General features: G+C 49.2%; 2 protein-coding genes across 8 annotated transcripts in view; one reads left to right on the top strand and one right to left on the bottom strand.

Moving 5' to 3' along the window:
• USP35 (ubiquitin specific peptidase 35) overlaps positions 1 to 2,455 on the bottom strand; it is a 46,946-nt gene extending 44,491 nt beyond the window's left edge. For 4 of the 6 annotated variants that reach the window (XR_008670018.2, XM_055356883.2, XM_055356885.2 and 1 more), the window contains exon 1: positions 2,104 to 2,444. The gene's annotated coding sequence lies outside the window, so the exon portion shown is untranslated. Of the gene's footprint in view, positions 1 to 2,103 lie in introns of all 6 variants that reach the window. The other 2 variants (XM_019036850.4, XM_055356886.2) reach the window with 2 other exon arrangements.
• Positions 2,445 to 19,991, top strand: KCTD21 (potassium channel tetramerization domain containing 21). 2 transcript variants are annotated; one of them, XM_004051880.5, is made up of 2 exons: positions 2,445 to 2,688; positions 16,661 to 19,991. In XM_004051880.5, the coding sequence occupies exons 1-2, from the start codon at positions 2,511 to 2,513 to the stop codon at positions 17,470 to 17,472; spliced, it is 990 nt and encodes a 329-aa protein (XP_004051928.3). In that variant the 5' UTR covers positions 2,445 to 2,510; the 3' UTR covers positions 17,473 to 19,991. The 2 variants fall into 2 exon arrangements, with proteins under 2 accessions (XP_004051928.3, XP_018892393.1); XM_019036848.4 differs by having other exon boundaries at positions 2,643 to 2,737.
• The last annotated feature ends 380 nt before the right edge of the window (positions 19,992 to 20,371 follow it).

The raw sequence follows: 20,371 nt of genomic DNA, 5'->3' as shown, positions 1-20,371 counted from the left end.
ACCCTCAACATTTCTGCCGAGTGTTGACTGATCTCTCTGCTCCTGCACAGTTGAGCCTGACTTATCTCCATCACCCCAAAGCACCCTGTGTGTGTGTGTGTATGTGTGTGTACACAACTCCTATGCTCAGCCCCACTGCCACGCCCTGGGCCCCCGCTCAAGCTTCATCATCCCTCCTTGGTCTCTCCAGATGCAGCATCGTCAGATGGAGCTTATTACACGGTAAGCACCATTCCGTCCATGCCCCTGCTCAGAACTCTCAACACTCTCCAGCCCCTTGGACCCAGAATAAGGTCCAAACTCCTGAGCTGGACATGCAAGCCCTTTCTGTGACACTCAGCTGATGTGGGGCAGGGGTGGAGATGAACTCAAGCGACATTGTTCAGTGGAGACTCTGCAGACATTGGAGCAGGGGGCTTTTTCCTGACTGCTACTTTGCACAATGTCCCCTCTACTGAAAAAGGGCCTTTCCCTCTTCTCTCCTGGAAAATTCTGACTCACCCTTCAATGCCCAGCTCACATGCCCTCTCCTCTGGGAAGGCTTTCCTTTTCCCTCCACAATTCAAGTGTCTCAAGTTCTAGCCTCCAAGGCCCTCTTAGCTATTCTCATCCCTCTGCAGCGTAACTGGAGTCCATGTCTCTGTCTCCCACCAGGCTGGGACCTCCCTTGGCAGAGGTCCAATCCCCGTCTCTGAGCCCAGTGCCCAGTACAGAACCAAGGACTGACGTGTCCGTGAAGGTGCGTCAAGCAACTCATGGGAGACATGTGACAGCAAGATGAGAGAAAACCAAGGATGTAACCACAAAAGTACCTTCCAGAAACTGGCCTAACCTTTGGTCCAGTCACCACCCCCTCCTTTGCCCAGGCCTGGTCTTGCATATCAAAAACCCTGAAAATCTTAAACATCAGTCAAGAAAGCCCCTACAGAGGTCACTGGACTGGACTGAGGCTTTAGCCGTTCTAGAAATTGTTCAAACAACCAAAGCAAAAGAAAAAGCACAAAACAAAAACAAAACCAAAAAAAAAAAAAATCTGTTCCTGGTTAGCCTTCAGGTCAAAAGCTCACAGAATCTCCTAGGACCTGAGAAGAAGGCTTCATGGTGTTACTCAACCTCTCCCTGCTCCAGGTCAGAGCAGCCCCTCCCAGCCTCTGCTCAGCACCTAAGAGCTGAGGAGCACATTTCCTCCCCTCTCTGACCCTCGAAGCCAGCCTCCCTCCTTTGACTCCCCTGGGAGCCAGAGCTTCCTTGGGGGTACCAGGCTGCCCCTCCCGACACCAGGTGGTGCCCTCCATCTCTGGCCCCTCAGGTGCCTGAATGGCAGCATCTCTCTAGGTATTTTTTAACTGAACTTCTACCCAAGGCAACTCTGGGAAGAAGTGCTTCACCCTACTCCGGGAGGCCCATGTCTGGGCCACCAAACTGTCTCCTGGAAAGAAAAAGAAAAAAAAGGGTTTCACTGGTAAAAAGCAACTGCTCTTCCTCAAAGGATAAGGAGGAGAGAGAAGGGAAGAAAGCAGGAGCAGCTATTCCTCCTCAGGAACCCACCACACACACCTATCCCTGCGGGGCCACCCCTCACAAACCTGTGAGGGCCGCACTCCACCCCAAGCTTTCTGGAAGGAAGGGCACCAAGCTGACACATCAGGGTCTCCGGTTTGCAAGGGCCAGGGCCGTAAGAGGGGGTTGGGGAGGGTATCCCAGGGCCCAGCACACTGAGAATAGGAAAAGCCCATTCCAAGCAATGGTGGCCTCGGGCCCCCCGGTTTGTGCCACCTCCCTCCCTCCAGTGCACCCGCGCCCAGCCCACGCTTGAGCTGGAGGGCCCCACGAAAAGCCAGCAAGCGAATGTACTAGGTACTGGGTGCGAATGCCCTCTTACCTGAAAGGGGAGGGAGCAGGATCACTTCGACATACAATTGATGAAGGGAGAGGATTAATGCCCAGAGAGGAGTAGCTACTCGCCCAAGGTCACACAGTGAGGCCCAGGATGCACCCAGATCTCCCGACTCCCAGCCCTGGGCTCGCAAGTCCAGGGTTCTCGAAACGCCAGGGTGCAGACACCGCCCCCCAAAGACAGACACACGCCCCCAACCCCCTTACCTCCCGGACCCCGGTGGGCCAGAGCCGGCTGCTGGGCGGGGCGCTCAGGCCGGGCAGGACGAGGCTGGGCCCGGCTAGGTCAGGGCTGGTCCTCTGCTCCCCCCAGGGTGGGGACGCCCTCAGCCAGGTCCCAAACGGAATAGATGCTGCTTCCACTGCAAAATCCAGTCTTCCCACCCCGCCTGGCACAAGCCTCTATGTATCCAGGAAGCCCGACTCTGCGGCGCGGCCCCGGGGCTGCGGGATGAAGCATGGGGAGGGGCGAGGTGCGTGAAATGGGGCGGAGCCGGAGCGGGGGCCACCCCGCGAGCTGCCACTCTGACCGCGTCCCCTTTAAGGCCAGCCGGCCGGACACCGGCGGTGACGAGGCGGGGCGCAGAGCAACTCGCTGCAATGCCTCCTGGGAGATGGAGTTCGCTCTCGACGCGCCGAGCTGCGAGGAGCCCAGAGAGAACTACCAGTCCCGGAGGGCAGCGCACAGACCCCGGACCGCCACGCCCCTGGGCTGGGCTCCTACCCTCCGCCCCCCTCGCAAAGCTGCGCTGGCCGCTCGCGGAGGGAGAGGCTGCAGAGCGAGGGCAGGAGGTGGGTGCGGCACGGCCGGGGTCGCGGGGCTCGGGAATTACCGGCGAGGGTACGTGGGCCCACTGAGCAACTGTCTTACCATGAGACTAATCTATCCCACCCTCGCCATTCCCATCTGTGAAATGGGGATGGCATCGCCTTTGGCTGCGGGGGAGGGGGCGCGTTTCGGAGCGAGGTGAGCCGAAGTGGGCAGAGCTCTTAGAGGGGCGGGGCTGTTGGGAGAGCAAGGGCGGATGGTGATAGTCGGAAAAGCCCGGATAATGAGGGTCGGGACTGTGGGAGGAGTCCTTGGTGGGTGGGGCAAGGAGAGGCGGGATCTCTAGGTGGGGGTGGGGCACTTGTCAGGTCGGAGTGGGGGCTGTAGTGCTGGGGAGTGGGTGCGGAACAAGCCGATGAGGCAGCCTGGCTGAGATTGGGGAAGGAAGGGCGGAGACACAGATGACAGGGAACTTGCCCCGCTCTGGAGAGCCCTGGGCCGGCCGCGCTGTGGCGGCGTGGGCAAAAGCCTGTGATGCATAGAACACCTCCCTTTACTGACTGGAAATAAAGAGTCCATCCCCGAGCTCAGTGCGGCACACCAGTGATCTCATTGACCTCTCACGCCCTGAAAAGTAGAGGCGTCACCATAGCGGTTGACAGGTGAGGAATGTGAGGCTCAGAAAAGCGAAGGGACTTGCCTAAAACCACTCAGGACTCCTTACTTCAAAGACCTGGGTTTTCTCCCTGCACTCGGGGAGGCAGAGGTTTAGCTTGGCGTGGGAGGCAGGAAAGAAAAGTTTGGATGCCCTGACCTTCGCAAATTGTCTGGCAGGACCAGTCCCCCCAACCCTTCCGAATGACAGCCTGTAAGGCAGCCCTCCTATAGTACTGTGAGGATGAAATGAGATGGATTTGAAAGCACGGTGTTTATAAATTACTGTTTGGAGGAGACATAGGAAGAGAGCGGTTTGAAATGGGGTGCTGGTGCCGGAGGAAAAGCACAAGGTGAAGCGTGAGAGTGAGCCGAGAAGGTGAAGGAAAGTTCTGGAAGGGGCTGGGGAATGGTAGTGGTTGTTGGAGGTCTACGCCAGATGAAAGAATACCTTGCCGTGCCAGATTCCGTGGTGTCCTTCTTCCAGCCCACCTCTCTCTCCTCCTGCCTTTTGCGCAGCTCATTCTGGGGTCCCTGTGTCTAGCAAGCACCTTTTCTCTCCTACCTATGGGTTGTGATGATGGTAATAGAGCAGCCTTCGGATTTCTTAGAGATATGGACTGGGCAAGACAGAATTATAGACGCAGCTCTTTGATGTGGGGTGGTCAGGAAGGGGAGGTGAAGAAAGGGTAGTCGTCCTAGGGGCTTCAAGGCAAAGAGTCCTTTCTCCGGTGGGGTAAGGTGGGGAAGTCTCCCACTTACTGGAAACCACAGTACTCACTCTGAGCATTGTCTTTTTTGAAATTTACCCAGCCACGTGCTGTCCATTCCCTTACGCAGTGGAAACTCTCCTTGCGTTTACTCCCAAGTAATCACCTCGGCCTTGTCACATCCCTTTAGATTCCAGATTGAAAATTCAACAGAGCATTTCAAAATTAAAAAGTTTTAAAAATCCAGGTGGGGAAAATGGATCTGACTAAACAGGAGAGAAATTTCTTCCTCTTCCCCTATTCTACGTGCTTCTGTGGATATAGAAAGGGGCACCCCCAGCCCCAGCAAGGGAGCCAGGCATCCATCTACTTAAGTAAAGTTGGCTGTGGTAAGGGGTTAGACTAAAATTCTCCGGAGATGCAGAGGAGAAGGAATGAATTCCAGCTGAGAGACCTGGCCGATGCATGGGATTTGTCTTCAAGGTCCAGGCAGAGGGGATGGCAGATGCCAAATTGCAGAAGTCGAAGAGGGCCCAGTATGGTTGGTCTGTAAAGTAGGTATATAGTAGTATCTACTTCATCTGTGAGACTGAAAGAGATCAACATGTATAGAGTGCCTAGCACGGTAGTAACTGCTCAATAAACGTTAGCCATTATTATTGCTGTTGTAGTGTTTGTTATTGTTATGATCATCATCATCTGCCCAGGAACGTGCCCAGGGCTGCACAGCTAGTAAGTGGCAGGGGATGATTCAAATGCAAACCCAGGTAATGACGAATACCATGCATGGTCTGCCCCTACCCCACACAGCCTCTCCAGTTCTTTTCTTTTTTTTTTTTTTTTTGAGACAGGGTCTTGCTCTGTTGCCCAAGCTGGAGTGCAGTGGCGTGATCTCGGCTTGCTGCAGCCTGACCTCCCAGGCTCAAGCGATCCTCCTACCTCAGCCTGTGCAGCTGGGACTACAGGCACGTGTTACCATGCCCAGCTAATTTTTTTTTTTCTCTATAGAAACGAGGTCTCATTATGTTGTCCAGGTGGTCTCAAACTCCTGAACTCAAGCAATCCTCCCACCTGGGCCTTCCAAGTGCTGAGATTACAGGCATGAGCCACTGAGCCTGGCCTGTCTCCAGTTCTTTCTGCCCATCCTTGACATTTCTGAGGCCCAGGAGTGGCCTCTCTTTGTCAACATTCACAGTGAGTCATGACAGGAGTTTCTTTCCTGCCGGGTTACAGAGATTCTGGGTTCATGATGAGGCAGGAAAAACAAGGCCTGAACAGCCATCTTCTTCCAGGCAGAATCACAGCACAGAAGATAGGCAGACCTGGCCGGGCGCGGTGGCTCACACCTGTAATCCCAGCACTTTGGGAGGCTGAGATGGGTGGATCATTTGAGGTCAGGAGCTTGAGACCAGCCTGGCCAACGTGCTGAAACCCCGTCTCTACTAAAAATACAAAAATTAGCCGGGCATGGTGGCACGCACCTGAAATCCCAGCTACTCAGGAGGCTGAGGCAGGAGAATCACTTCAACCTGGGAGGCAGAGGTCGCAGTGAGCCAGGATCACACCACTGCACTCCAAACTGGGTGACAGAGCGAGACTCCATCTCAAAAAAAAAAAAATAGGCCTAGTGGTGTGGTTTCTGTGGGTGGTGGCTCTATCCAGACTGCCCAACCAGGCTTAGATTCTAACTCCTCCACCACTTAGCCCTGGTTGGCATCCTCACCCTTCAAAATTCAGAAACACTTGGGAAGGAAAATTATGAGCTTTTCACACTTCTAAGTAGTAGTAGTAAATCTGTAACTTACTAAATCTGGCTATTTATTGGGGTCTGGCACTATGACTGTAACTTTACATCTATTGGCCCTATGAAGAAGTGTTCTTCCCCCCTCTTTAAAAATACAAATATTTTAAAAATTTTCAAGCTTACATAAATACAACCCTTAACCTAGATATGCCAAATCACAATTTGCCAATTGTGCTTTTACACAAACACACACTTTTTTGGCCAAATTATTTAAAAGTAAGTTACAGATATGTTGATTGACGTTTGACCCCTAAATTCTTCAACATGTATCCCCTAATAAGGACGTTCTACTACATAGCCATAATACATTATATGTAATAAGCAAGAAGTCAGTATTACCCAATGTAATAGTTATTCAAAATTTTCTGCCAGGTGCAATGGGTCATGTCTATAACCCCAGCACTTTGGGAAGCAAAGGCAGACAGATTGCTTGAGCCCAGGAGTTCAAGGCCAGCCTGGGCAACATAGTGAAACCCCATCTCTACAAAAACTACAAAATTTAGCAGGGTGTGGTAGCGTGCACCTGTAGTCCCAGCTACTTGGGAAAATCACCTGAGCCTGGGAATGTCAAGGCTGCAGTGAACCGTGATCGCGCCACTGCACTCCAGCCTGGGCGACAGAGTGAGACCCTGTCTCAAAAAAGAAAAAAAAGAATTCTAATTGCCCAAAAATACCTTATATAGTTTCTGGTTTTTAAAATCAGATCCAGTCGAGATGTACATATTGCATCCTATTATATCTCTTTTATCAACTCATTTAATCTAAATAGAGCCCCTTGGCTTGGTAGCTCATGTCTGTAATCCCAACATTTTGGGAGGCCGAGGTGGGCAGATCACCTGAGGTCAGGAGTTCGAGACCAGCCTGGCCAACATGGTGATACCCCATCTCAACTAAAAATACAAAAATTAGCCGGACATGATGGTGCATGCCTATACTCCCAGCTACTCAGGAGGCTGAGGCAAGAGAATTGCTTGAACCCAGGAGGTGGAGGTTGCAGTGAGCCGAGATTGTGCCACTGCACTCCAGCCTGGGCAACAGAGTGTGTGTGAGTCTATCTCAAATAAATAAATAAATAAATAGAGCTTCTCCACCCATTTAAATATGTTTGATTGGTTTATCAATGATTAGATTGGGGTTAGATTTGAGTTTTTGGCAATGTGTGTACTTACTGCATGTCAGGAGGATATGATGTCAGGGTCTTACTATCCATGAATGCTAAATTTGATTATTAAGGTCATGGCAATCTGATCTTTCTATCGTAAAGGTAAATTTTTCTCTCTTAACAATTAATAAGTAATCTGTGAAGTGATTCTCTGAGTCTGTTATAATTATGTGTTCCTGATAACCTTTCACACCACATCCTTGGATGATCCTTGCTTGAATTACAACACTGAGGGTTGCAAATTGGTAATTTTCTAATTCTTCCATTCCTTCTGTGTTTATTAGTGTTCTTTTTTATAGAATTAATTTTTCCTGGCCGGGCACGGTGGCTCACGCCTGTAATCCCAGCACTTTGGGAGGCCGAGGCGGGCGGATCACGAGGTCAGGAGATCGAGACCATCCTGGCTAACACGGTGAAACCCTATCTCTACTAAAAATACAAAAAATTAGCTGGGCGAGGTGGCGGGCACCTGTAGTCCCAGCTACTCGGGAGGCTGAGGCAGGAGAATGGCGTGAACCCCGGGAGGCGGAGCCTGCAGTGAGCCGAAATCACGCCACTGCATTCCAGCCTGGGCGACAGTGAGACTCCGTCTCAAAAAAAAAAAAAAAAAAAATTAATTTTTCCTGTCTCTATCTTTCTCACTCCCTTCTTCTCACCCTCTTTTTTCTTTTGGGAATAACATTATGGACTCTTGTTTTTTGTTTGTTTGTTTTTGAGATGGAGTCTCACTCTGTTTCCCTGGCTGGTGTGCAGTGGCACGATCTTGGCTCACTGCAACCTCCACTTCCCAGATTCAAGCGATTCTCCTGCCTCAGCCTCCCAAGTAGCTGGAATAACAGGCGCACGCCACCCCGCCCAGCTATTTTTTGTATTTTTAGTAGAGATGGGGTTTTGCCATGTTAGCCAGGCTGGTCTTGAACTCCAGACCTCAGGTGATCCGCCCGCCTCAGCCTCCCAAAGTGCTGAGATTACAGGCATGAGCTACCGCACCCAGCCTGGACTCTTGTTTTGTTGTTGTTGTTGTTTTTTAATTCGTTGGGCTATATGAACTCACCTTGAACTTTTCCTGTGAAAGTCCAGGAATCTTCAGTTTCTCCAGGAAGCCCTGGTTTCTTTTAGAAGAGATGATGACATTCAGAAACAAAGATCCAGGGCTAGGTGTGTTTATTGCTACTGGGTGTCATTTCTAGGCTCTATGAGTGAGCAGAGCTAGGAAATGATGGAGAGGTGATTGATAGATAGATGATAGATGGACAATTTTCATTACTCAGTACATTTATTGTTACAACAGCTAGTCCCCACTGACAGGATTGCATGGTAAGTCATTTCATTATGGAAGTAATGCTCATTATGGAAGTGGACAGTAATGTAGGAAAAAAGGAAATTGCACAGAAAAGAGCCCTTGCCTACTCCAGGTCGCCGTGAGTATACAGGCTGTTGGCTAGGACCTCTGTGGCTGGGTTCAGCTTCCTGCCGAAGACGTCTAAAGGACTGGTTCTCTGAAGGGTGTCCAAACCAGAACTTCCCAGAGGCCATGACTCTGAGGTCAAGAATCCACATGAAGCCCTGGGCAAGGGATTCACGCTCTTTGGGTCTGCTTTAGGTTGTCTTTGAAACAAAGACAATGTGATCGGTCCTGCCTGGGTCCCAGAGTTGTAAGGATCAATATATTTATCAATATGCTTATTTTTAAACATTGCTAGTTGTGTCTCTTCACATTTATTACCAAATTCCTTCTCTTCTCATTGTTTTAAAACCACAGAGTGAAATGTCATTGCTTTATAATCTAGTTTAATACATTGCGCTAAGATGTCTTATTCAAATACTCTTTCAGGTTATCACTCATCAGTGCTTCCAGATTAAAATTTTAATTATTTAAATCTTTTTTGAAAAATACTATTGGGATTTGGATTAGGATAGCATAACAACTATAATTAATTTTGGTGGGGGGAGTGCTTTGGGATAAGGCCTGGCTCTGTCACCCAAACCAGAGTGCAGTGGCACGGTCTTGGCTCACTGCAACCTCCACCTACTGGGACAAAACCAATTATTAAAATAGAAGAAGTTCCTATAGCTATTATCACTTGGGAAATTACACAGTTTTTAGCCCTGGCCAACAGCTGGGGATAAATCTAAAATGTATATTGCTTATTATATCACAGTATCACACAACCCCTCCCCTGAGTGCGAGGCGGTGACTATGCAGACGTGGGACATGCAGTTGCTCTCAGCTCACAAACTAGGCAGTGGTTTCCCAAAAAAATTGTTTTGTCACCCACAGTATGAAGATACCATGATCCAGTTCATAGACACACAACTGAAACAAAAGTTTCACAACAATATATGATTGGTTACAACCCACTTAACTGTATTGATGTCATGACTTGCCAATAGGTCACAACCTTCATTTTTTTCCTGTTTATGGAGGTAAAACTTAAGTATGGTAAAATTTACACTTTTTTTTTTAATTGAGACAGGTGTCTTACTATGTTTTCCAGGCTGGTCTTGAACTCCTGGGCTCAAGTGACCCTCCTGCCTCGGCCTCTCAAAGTACTGGGATTATAGGCATGAACCACCACAGCTGGCCAAAATTCACCCTTTTAGATGTGTATGGTTACATGAATTTTGACAGTCTTTATAAACACATTTGACCACCACCACATCATATTACTTTTGTGCCAACCTAATAGAATATTCCCATCACTCCAAAATATGCCTTGTGTTTCTTTGTAACCAGTCTTTTCTCTGCAGCCCAGCCCCAGGAATTCACTTAATCTGATTTCTGTCTTTATAGTTTTGCCTTTGCCAGAACGTTATACAGATAGAATCATGTACCATGTAACCTTCTGCGGCTGGCTTCTTTCACTTGACGTAATGCTTTTGAAATTCATGTATGTGGTAATGTCTTTTAGTAGTTCCTATATATTGCTGAGTCATATTCTATTGTATGGATGTACTGCAATTTATCTGTTTACATTTTACTTGTTTCTGAGTTTGGGCAATTATGAATAAGCTGCCATAAACATTCACATATGAGTCTTTGCATGGACATATGTCTCCATTTCTCCGGCATAAATATCTAGGAGTAGGGTCATTGGGTCACGTGATAATTGTATGCTGTATTAGTCCATTCTCACACTGCTAATAATGACATACCCCAGACTGGCTAATTTACAAAGGAAAGAGGTTTAATTGACTCACGGTTCCACAGGACTAGGGAGGCCTCAGGAAACTTAAAATAATGGTGGAAGGGGAAGCAAACATGTCCTTCTTCACATGGCAGCAGCAAGGAGAAGTGCCAAGCGAAGGGGGAAACCCCTTATAAAACCATCAGATCTCTTAAGAACTCACTCACTATCACAAGAACAGCATGAGGAAAACCGCCCCAATGATTCAATCATCTCCACCTAGTCCTGCCCTTGACACATGGGGATTAGTACAATTCAAGGTGAGATTTGGGTGGGGACACAGAGCCAAACCATACCATATGTCAAACTATTTTCAACAGCGGTTACCATTTGCCAGCAGTGTATGAGGTTTCCATTGTTCTGTGTACTCACCTTCAATTGGCATTGTCAGTTTTTATATGAGCCACTGTAATAGGTATATAGTAGCATATAATTGTGGTTTCAATTTTCATACTGTCATGACTAATGATATTGACCATCTTTTCATGTGATTGTCAGTCATCTGCATATCTTCTTTGCTGGAGTATTTGTTAGATCTTTTGTCTAGTTGTTTTCTTTTTGTTTTTGTTTAAGTAGAGATAGGGTTTCGCCATGTCAGCCAGGCTGTTCTTGAACTCCTGGCCTCAAGTGATCTGCCCGCCTCAGCCTCCCAAAGTGCTGGGATTACAGGCATGTGCCACTGCACCCAGCTTTATGTGTTTTTTAATTGGGTTATTTTCTTACTGAGTTTTGAGAGTTCTTTATATATTCTGGTTAACAATCCTTTATCAGACAGGTGTTTTGCAAATATTTTCTCCATCTGTGTCTTATTCTTTCATTTTCTTAACAGTGTCTTTTGAAGAGCAGAAGTTTTTTATGTGGATGAAGTCTAGTTTATTGATGTTTTTAATGGTTTGTCCCTTTTAGGTCCTATCCAAGAAATCTTTGCCTAATCCACAGTTGCAAAGATTTTCTCCTAGAAGTTGTATAGTTTTAGATTTTATATTTAGGTCTATGATATGTTCTGAGTTTCTTTTTCATAAACAGCATAAGAGATGGACCAAGTTTCTTTTTTTCCCCATATGGATGTCCACTGATCTGCATTTTGATATAGCCAGGGAAGAGGGCCATGTGCAAAGCAGATCGCTGCAGGTGGAATGGTGGGTGCTGCCAGGCGGGGTAGTGCAAGGCACCAGGAAGCCCTGAGAGGAGAGCTGTTAACCTAGTGGAGATCTGGGGACAGCAGTACAGAGGTGATGACTCATAGGCTAGGCCTGAAAGGTAGACAGCAGAGAGGGTAGAGAAGATAGACAGGGGTGGTCTAGGGACAGCAAAGGCAGGGCAGGTGTCAGCATGAAGGAGACTGACTCAGTGGCGTCTGGAGTGCGTGGAGGGCAGGGTTAGACACGAGAGGGAAAGAGGAAGGTGGTTGGGCAGGGATGGTGCTTCAGGAAAGTCAGCCTGCAGACCAGAAAGGAAGGTGGACAGAAGGCAGGGAGTCGAGTGAGGATGTAGGGGTGCAGGGGGCAGGGATGAGGCCTGAGCTCTGGGAGTAGCTATAGGGATGGGTTCAAGGAGATAGTCAAGACAAACTCTAGGGCTGAAGAGTCGGGGCTGCTTCCCTCAGGCAGTTGGGTGGCTGAGAAGAGTTCACAGCGAGTTAGGGGCAGAGGAAGGCACAGGTGAGGCTTCTGGTACCTGTGTTACTGGTGGAGGGTCTTGACTAGGAATTTTGCAGGTCCTTGGCATTTTGAACAAAGTAGCAGAGGGGCAGATGCGGTAATCCCCACACTTTGGGAGGCCTGGATGGGCAGATCACTTGAGGTCAGTCCGAGACCAGCCTGGCCAACGTGGTGAAACCCGTCTCTACTAAAAAAAAAAAAAGTAAAAATAAAAAGAGTAGCAGGGGAATGAAATGCAGGAATGAAGCAGTGAAAGCAGGAATTAAAGTGAGAAAGCACTCCTCAGGGTGGGAGTGGGCCAGAGCAAGGAACTCAAAGGCCCAGTTACAAAGTTCTCTGGGCTTTAAGTACCTCATTTGAGGTTCTTATCAGCTACTCCTTATCTGGACGAAGGATTTAGTCTGTGGCTAATTAAAGGCTGAGGTGAATGGGCACCCTATGCAGATAAAGGGATGGTCCCAATCCAAGGCCCCCCTCCCTTTCCACCTGAGACATGGTGGAGTGGGAGGGTTGCAGAGAGGAGCGTTTGATCCTTTGTCACCCAGCTGGGGCGATGGCGTTTTTCCTCTTGGTTCAGCTTTAGGAATTTGGTGTTAATTGGTCTTAGGGTCCCTGCCCCCAGACCCAGGATTTTCCTTCTGATCCAGCTTTGGGAAGTCAACGGAATTGGCCTCAGATTTTTTGCCCCAGACCTTGGTGTTTTCTCTTTTATGAAGTTAGCACAAATTGGCCTTAAGTTCCATGTCTCCAAACCCTGTTCTCCTGCCTCACTTGCAGAATATCCAGGTGGAGGTGGCCAGGAGGCATCTGGGAACACACAGGGGACTGAGGCTCAGTGGTGTTAGTTCATTACTACCTGACTGCAAACCTCTGCCGACTCATGAAACTCCCCTCGTGTCATGTCATTGTGCCTTTTGTAGCAGGGCCGTGGATTTGTGATGATGGACACTGTGGCCCTGTGGCTAGAAAATAGGGGCTTAGACCAGGCACGGTGGCTCACGCCTGTAATCCCAGCACTTTGGGAGACCGAGGCGGGCAGATCACAAAGTCAAGAGATCGAGACCATCCTGGCCAGCATGGTGAAATCCCATCTCTACTAAAAATACGAAAATAAATTAGCCGGGCGTGGTGGCATACACCTGTAATTGCAGCTACTCGGGAGGCTGAGGCAGGAGTGTCGCTTGAATCTGGGAGGCAGAGGTTGCAGTGAGCTGAGATTGCGTCACTGCACTCTAGCCTGGCGACAGAGCGAGACTCCATCTCAAAAAAAAAAAAAAAAAAAAAAGAAAAGGGCTTAGAGGACTGAGCTCTGTGACTGGATAGGTAAGGGGAGATCACCACAGAGAGCACCCTAGACTCGGAGCAGGAGACCTGCCTGCTAGCCAGCCTCTGCCCTGACTGCCTGTGCAACTGTGCTGCTCTCCCCAGACAAATGACCGGGAGCCATGACATCATCGGGGGCGCAGGAAAGCAGGTGCTCTGCTGCTTTTGCAAGCAGAGAAATAAGAGTTTGGGCACCTACCCAGGGGTCCCAGGGAATGCCCTGTGGCTCCTGACCTCCCCCACCTGTAATGCTCTGAGTACTTCAGCAGTAATGCATGGAAGAGATAAGGGTCTGTGGCCCATGGAACTGTCCATGTCCTCTCTGACACCTGCTCCTTTTCCTGCGGTGAAGGTAAGCCACTTTATAGATCCTAGGCCTGAAACCCAATGTTGGGAGGGAGTGTTTGTTTTCAAGAAGAAAGAGAGACTGAAACTAGAACATGCACATTTCTATCCAGAAGAAAACAGTTGGAGTAGACTAGAGTCCTGCAAAGAGGGCAACAGGGAAGAACATTCTGGATTGAGTAAAGGACACCCACTCCTGGGTCCACCTCCTGCCTGGGCCCTCTGGAGAGAGAATTGACCAGATTCAGCCCTGAGTCACAGCACCCTCCCCAGTTGCTGCCTCGCAGCCGTCTCCACACCAACAGCCATGCCCCCAGCGGCAGCTCACCCACACCTCTGTGGGACCTCCCCACCGTCTCGCAGCCCATCTGCTCCAGGCTTCTACTGACGATTTCGTATTTCACATGGACTCATTTCTCCTCAGACACTCCAGATGGGGAATGCCTTTCTGCAATATCAAAGTGCCCCATTAGACTGGGGAGGAATCATGAGGGGACATACCCCTGCCCCTGCCACAGAGTCGAGCATGGCAGCTGAATATCTCTCACACTGGCATGGCCCCCATCCTCTGGAGAAAGGAGACCTCAGTGCAGTCAGCCTCTTCAGGAGGCAGAAATGTTGAGAAGTTCTCGCCACCCCTGCTGGGTGACTTTGGGGAGGTGTCTCCTCAGACCTCTGTTTCTCCATCTGGACAGTAAGCATGCTTGAAAAGATGGGTTTTTGTTTGTTTTTTGAGACCGGGTCTCCCTCTGTCTGCCAGGCTGGAGTTCTGTGGCGTAATCACGGCTCACTGCAGCCTCAACCTCCCAGACTCAAGCGATCCTCCCACCTCAGCCTCCCAAGTAGTTGGGACTACAGGTGCTCGCCACCACACCCTGCTTTGTTGTTGTTGTTGTTGTTGTTGTTGTAGAGACAGGATTTCGTCATGTTGGCCAGGCTGGCCTTGAACTCCTGAGCTCAAACGATCTGCCCACCTCGGCCTCCCAAAGTGCTGGAATTACAGGCATGAGCCACTGTGTCTGCCAGCCAGATAGTTTTTGATGTGCCAAGGTTCATTCCAGACCATCTCCCACATCTTCTACCTGTCTTGTCACTGTGCCTTTACTCTCTCGTCTCCTCTACCAGCACAGGCTCTTCTGGGGGTAATACTGGGGCCAGTTCCTCTAGGCATCCCTACCTGCCATGTCAGGGAAGGATTGCTGAATCTGGTCCACAGGTTGGCTCTGGGGAAAGTATAGTGTTGGAAGCTGGAGCTGAGATCTCCTGTTTTCTAGAACATGTGGTGAAGGAGACTTGCCAGCCATAGATGCTGACAGCTGAGAGATTAGGGGGGCTTTGTTAAGGTGTGGATAGGGTGCCTTCAGGAGGGTGCTCTGACAGAGTCCTGCATTTGCACTGACCTTGCAGCCGGTTTCAGAGAAGCTTGGGGTGTTATGACAGCAAAGGACAGGCCACCAGGAGCCAAGAGCATCTTCATGGCAAGGCAAGTCAGCATAGGAGCAGTGAAAGTCTATAAAGGATTGTTATTCACATGCACACGTATGTTTATTGCGGCACTATTCACAATAGCAAAGACTTGGAACCAACCCAGATGTCCAACAATGATAGACTGGATTAAGAAAATGTGGCACATATACACCATGGAATACTATGCAGCCATAAAAAATGATGAGTTCATGTCCTTTGTAGGGACATGGATGAAATTGGAAATAATCATTCTCAGTAAAGACTACTGCAAGGACAAAAAACCAAACATCACATGTTCTCACTCATAGGTGGGAATTGAACAATGAGAACACATGGACACAGGAAGGGGAACATCACACTCTGGGGACTGTTGTGGGGTGGGGGGAGGGGAGAGGGATAGCTTTAGGAGATATACCTAATGCTAAATGACGAGTTAATGGGTGCAGCACACCAGCATGACGCATGTATACATATGTAACTAACCTGCACATTGTGCGCATGTACCCTAAAACTTAACGTATAATAATAATAAAATAAAAATTTTTAAAAAAAGGATTGTCATTTGCAGTCCGGACAGCTGAGTGACCCACTGTGGGCCTTGAAGATAGATGGAAATGACACTAATCATGGCCATTCATTGTCAGATCTTTGAGAGAGAATAATAATTAAATTCAGCAGTGTCACTGGTACAGAAGGAGGAGCACTGAGCCTGGAGTCATAAATCTCAAACCATTTGTTGAGTACTTAGAACATACCGATCTTTGGCTAGTAAGCATTTACACATTTTTCTTTCAAATAAAAGGACCTGAGTTTGAATCCTGGCAAGGCATTTCACCTTTCTGAGCTTGAGGAATGAATCCTGGCACAGTTTTCCTCATCTGCACAACAGGAATGGATGATTATGTTGTCTGTGTCAAAAGATGATACAACTTTTTTTTTTTGAGACAGAGTTTCACTCTTGTTGTCCAGGCTGGAGTGCAGTTGCGCGGTCTCGGCTCACTGCACCCTCCACCTCCTGAGTTCAAATGATTCTCCTGCCCCAGCCTCCTGAACAGCTGGGATTACAGGCACCCACCACCATGCCCAGCTAATTTTTTTATTTTTAGTAGAGATGGGGTTTCACCATGTTGGCCAGTCTGATCTTGAACTCCTGATCTCAGGTGATCTGCCCGCCTCGGCCTCCCTAAGTACTGGGATTACAGGTGTGAGCCACTGCACCTGGCTGATACAACTATTATGTAAGGAAATATATGTATAAACACGTAGCATAGCTTTCAGTCCAGGCACGTTTTCCTTTCTTTCTTTAGACCAGTGGTTCTCTATTCTAACTGAACATTTAGAATCACTAAGGGAACTCTTTCAAAATACCAGTGCTGGGGCAGTATTCCAGACCAATTAAAATAGAATGTCGGCAGCAGAGGGGGGCAGGGGGGACCCAGGCTTTAGGGGTCCTTTCCTTTCTTTCCCTGTTTCCTTTCTCCTTTCCCTTTCCCTTTCTCCTTTCCCTCTCCCTAGTGAAGCTAATGTACTTTGCACAGTGTTAGCAATTATCACCCATTCATCAAATATTAATTCATTTTGATCCCAAGGGCACAGGCTTGATGTACAATAAGGAGTTAAGGACTGTGAGTTCTCTGATAAGGTTTGGTTATAGTCATTTCTCACTTCTCACCCTCTCCAGGACTACTTCCAGCAACCCAGTCTCCTGCCATGTCCGACCCCATCACGCTGAACGTCGGGGGGAAGCTCTATACAACCTCACTGGCGACCCTGACCAGCTTCCCTGACTCCATGCTAGGCGCCATGTTCAGCGGGAAGATGCCCACCAAGAGGGACAGCCAGGGCAACTGCTTCATTGACCGTGATGGCAAAGTGTTCCGCTATATCCTCAACTTCCTGCGGACCTCCCACCTTGACCTGCCCGAGGACTTCCAGGAGATGGGGCTGCTCCGCAGGGAGGCCGACTTCTACCAGGTGCAGCCCCTGATTGAGGCCCTGCAGGAGAAGGAAGTGGAGCTCTCCAAGGCCGAGAAGAATGCCATGCTCAACATCACACTGAACCAGCGTGTGCAGACGGTCCACTTCACTGTGCGTGAGGCGCCCCAGATCTACAGCCTCTCCTCTTCCAGCATGGAGGTCTTCAACGCCAACATCTTCAGCACCTCCTGCCTCTTCCTCAAGCTCCTTGGCTCTAAGCTCTTCTACTGCTCCAATGGCAATCTCTCCTCCATCACCAGCCACTTGCAGGACCCCAACCACCTGACTCTGGACTGGGTGGCCAATGTGGAGGGCCTGCCAGAGGAGGAGTACACCAAGCAGAACCTCAAGAGGCTCTGGGTGGTGCCCGCCAACAAGCAAATCAACAGCTTCCAGGTCTTCGTGGAAGAGGTACTGAAAATCGCTCTGAGCGATGGCTTCTGCATCGATTCTTCTCACCCACATGCTCTGGATTTTATGAACAATAAGATTATTCGATTAATACGGTACAGGTAAAAGGACCCCAACAACATTGGAGACGGGGAGTCCCAAGAAGCTCATGTCAGCCAGGTCTTGGAGGGCATCTCGCCAGTGGTGCGAGGCAGGGGACTATACTAATCTGTATTAATTGTGTAGCAGGACTTGATTCCCCCCATGATGAAGTCCACCTTTTGGAATCCAGTGTCCTCTGAACAGAACCACCTTTTTTCTTGCCATTTTGAGCTGCAGACAGGCGGTTTATTGTGACAAGTGAAGACTCAGCTGATGTGTACTAAAGGAGGCCATAGGAGGATTTTCCAGCCAGGACAAAACAGCGGCAGTTTTCTCCTGGGCTCCATCTCTCTGTACCACTAGCCAGTGCCGCATTTATCCATCTGTAAGAAGGCCCTGGTGGAGAGGATGGGATGAGAACAAGAGGCTACCTCCAGTTAACCAGGACATAAAGTCCCCAGCGGTTCCTGTCACACCTGCTCCTCCCTCCCCAGGGTGCATCCATGATTGTGGATGTTTGCCCAGGGGTGACCATGTTTGGCTGGCTTGGAATGCTGTGCATTCTCAGAGCTCTGTTAGTGTCCCCTCTTGGGGGACAGAGATGAGGTGTGGCAGGGTCTAGAGGAATGAGTGTCCAGGCAGGGTTCAGAAGGTAGGAATGTCCCTCTTGATAGGGCTGAATCAAGGGATTCCTGGCTTCAGAAAGGGCCTGCTATCTTTGCAAAGATGTGCAAGTATCTGCAGCCAGTGTAATGAAATCACTTCCAAATCCAGCCTGTTGCCTGACTTTTGTCATTGTTTTCCCAAAAATTTGAGGTATCATTGAAACAGGTCATTTTAAACAAATATATGATGGATTCTCAGGGTTGGAAATAATTCGATGATTGCTTAGTCCTCCCCCACCCCTAGAACACCCCAGCACATCTGAAGATGAGTGCCGCTCCCTGGGTACCTGCAAGTGATCACCTTGGCCTGCTTGCATACCTTGGCTGATAGGAAGCACGCCGTCCCCAAGGCAGCTCCTGCTGTGGTTGGATGGTGCTGACTGTTAGACAGTTCTTCCCTACATTGAGCCAAAATCTGTCCTGCCACTTGCTGGATCTTGGTTGCAGATCTTCCCATTCACCCAGTTATATATCTTTGCTTTCAAAATAGTCACCTTGAGAGACCAGACATTTTCTGAAAACATCATTACTCAGAATTCAGATTCCCCTCTGGGATCTGTCTTCAGAATCAAAGTTAGCTCTTTTCTATCCCCTGTAAGTCAGTCCCCTTTTGTTATAGCTTCACCTCATTTGTGACCCCCACTTCACCCACCTTCCCATCTGTGGCTCCATATGCCTTTCGACCATTTTCTGTTGGAAGAGGAAGATTCACGGCCCCTGAGGATATCCAGAGGAAAGAGACGGTCTCCAAGGGTGCTGTGCAGCAAGGAGCCCAGGAGTGGTATGAACCGTAACAGTGCCCTTAGAGTAAATGTGCGGCCCCTAATACCCTGCCCTCAGGAAGGCGGCCTTCCCCTGCAGTCCTGTGTCCCACCCCTGGGTCTCTGTAGGGTGCCATCCAGGGCAAGCAACCCGAGCACTGCTTCCCACCGGGTGATGAGCCATGCAGGCCTCCAAACTGCACGTCATGATTCATCCCTAAAGTGAGTTTGGCCTTGAGAGTCCCCAGGGTCCTCCCCCACTGGGCAGGGGTCCTCAAAGCCAAGGAAGCCTGGTGACACAGGCACCCATGGGAGGTGGGCCCAGAAAGGGGCTTCCCATAGATAGGCCCTGTGAGTAGGGAGCTTGTACACTGGGCCATGGGCACAGCCAGCTCCCTTGAGCAGTAAAGGCCCTTTTCCCCCTACAGTGGGACCCAGGAGTCTCTCTGACAGCTTTTCTGCCAGGCACAGTGGCTCATGCCTGGAATCCCAACACTCTGGGAGGCCGAGGCGGGAAGATCACCTGAGGTCAGGAGTTCAAGACCAGCCTGGCCAACATGGTGAAACCTCATCTCTGCTAAAAATACAAAAATTAGCTGGGTGTGGTGACAGGCGCCTATAACCCCAGCTATTTGGGAGGCTGAGGCAGTAGAATCGCTTGAACCCAGATAGCAGAGGTTGCAGTGAGCTGAGAGTGTGCCATTGCAGAGTGAGACTCCATCCCACAAAAAGACAGCTGTCCCAGGCCAAGGGTACCTGGGAGAGCCCCTCATGGAGAACCTAGTTTAGACCAAGTAGCAGAAGCTGTGGTCATAACAAAACAATTTGAGGAAGAAATCTTACAAATCACCACTGCCCTTTTTCCTTTTCCATAAAACTGTCCATCTTTTCGGTGCTCCCTAATCCAAGCAGCTTGACTTTAGAGAAGTTGCAGAAGCAGTGAAGCCACTAACATGCTGTGTGACTTTATGCAAGTCACTCACCTCACTGAGCCACTTCCATTTCTTCATCTGTGAAATGGGCATAACAGTAATACATAACCCTACCTACCTCACAGGGCTGTTGTGAGGATCAAATGAAATAATGTACATGAGAATACAGTATAAATGATAAAGGATTGTTATTCTTTTGTGTCTGCTTATAACGGGGAAAAACACTGGTCTTGAGTCACAGTGACTTGGGTTTCAATCCAGAGCTCCAAGCCTCTGTAACCTTGGACAAGTCACTGAACTTCTCTGATTTGTTTGCTCATCAGGTAACAACCCCTTCCTCCCGGGGTTACGCAACTTAAACGAGTTGGTGTCTGTGAAAATTCTGAGCTGGGCCTGGCACCCAGGAGCTCAGTGCTCTTGCAGGAGGTAGTCATGGTGGACTCTGGTGGGGGACTAGGAGTCCCAGGAGAGTAGAGTTTAACAAGCCCTTACAGAGCACTTGCTGTGTGAGCCCTGAGGATGGGAACAGCCACGAGTAAGCTAAGTTCAGCCTGGAGAAAGTTTA

Source organism: Gorilla gorilla, chromosome 9, assembly GCF_029281585.2.
Source record: "Gorilla gorilla gorilla isolate KB3781 chromosome 9, NHGRI_mGorGor1-v2.1_pri, whole genome shotgun sequence".
NCBI classification, from domain to species: domain Eukaryota; kingdom Metazoa; phylum Chordata; class Mammalia; order Primates; family Hominidae; genus Gorilla; species Gorilla gorilla.
Note: the sequence above shows the minus strand (reverse complement) of the source record. Positions and strands in the feature narration are given on the sequence as shown.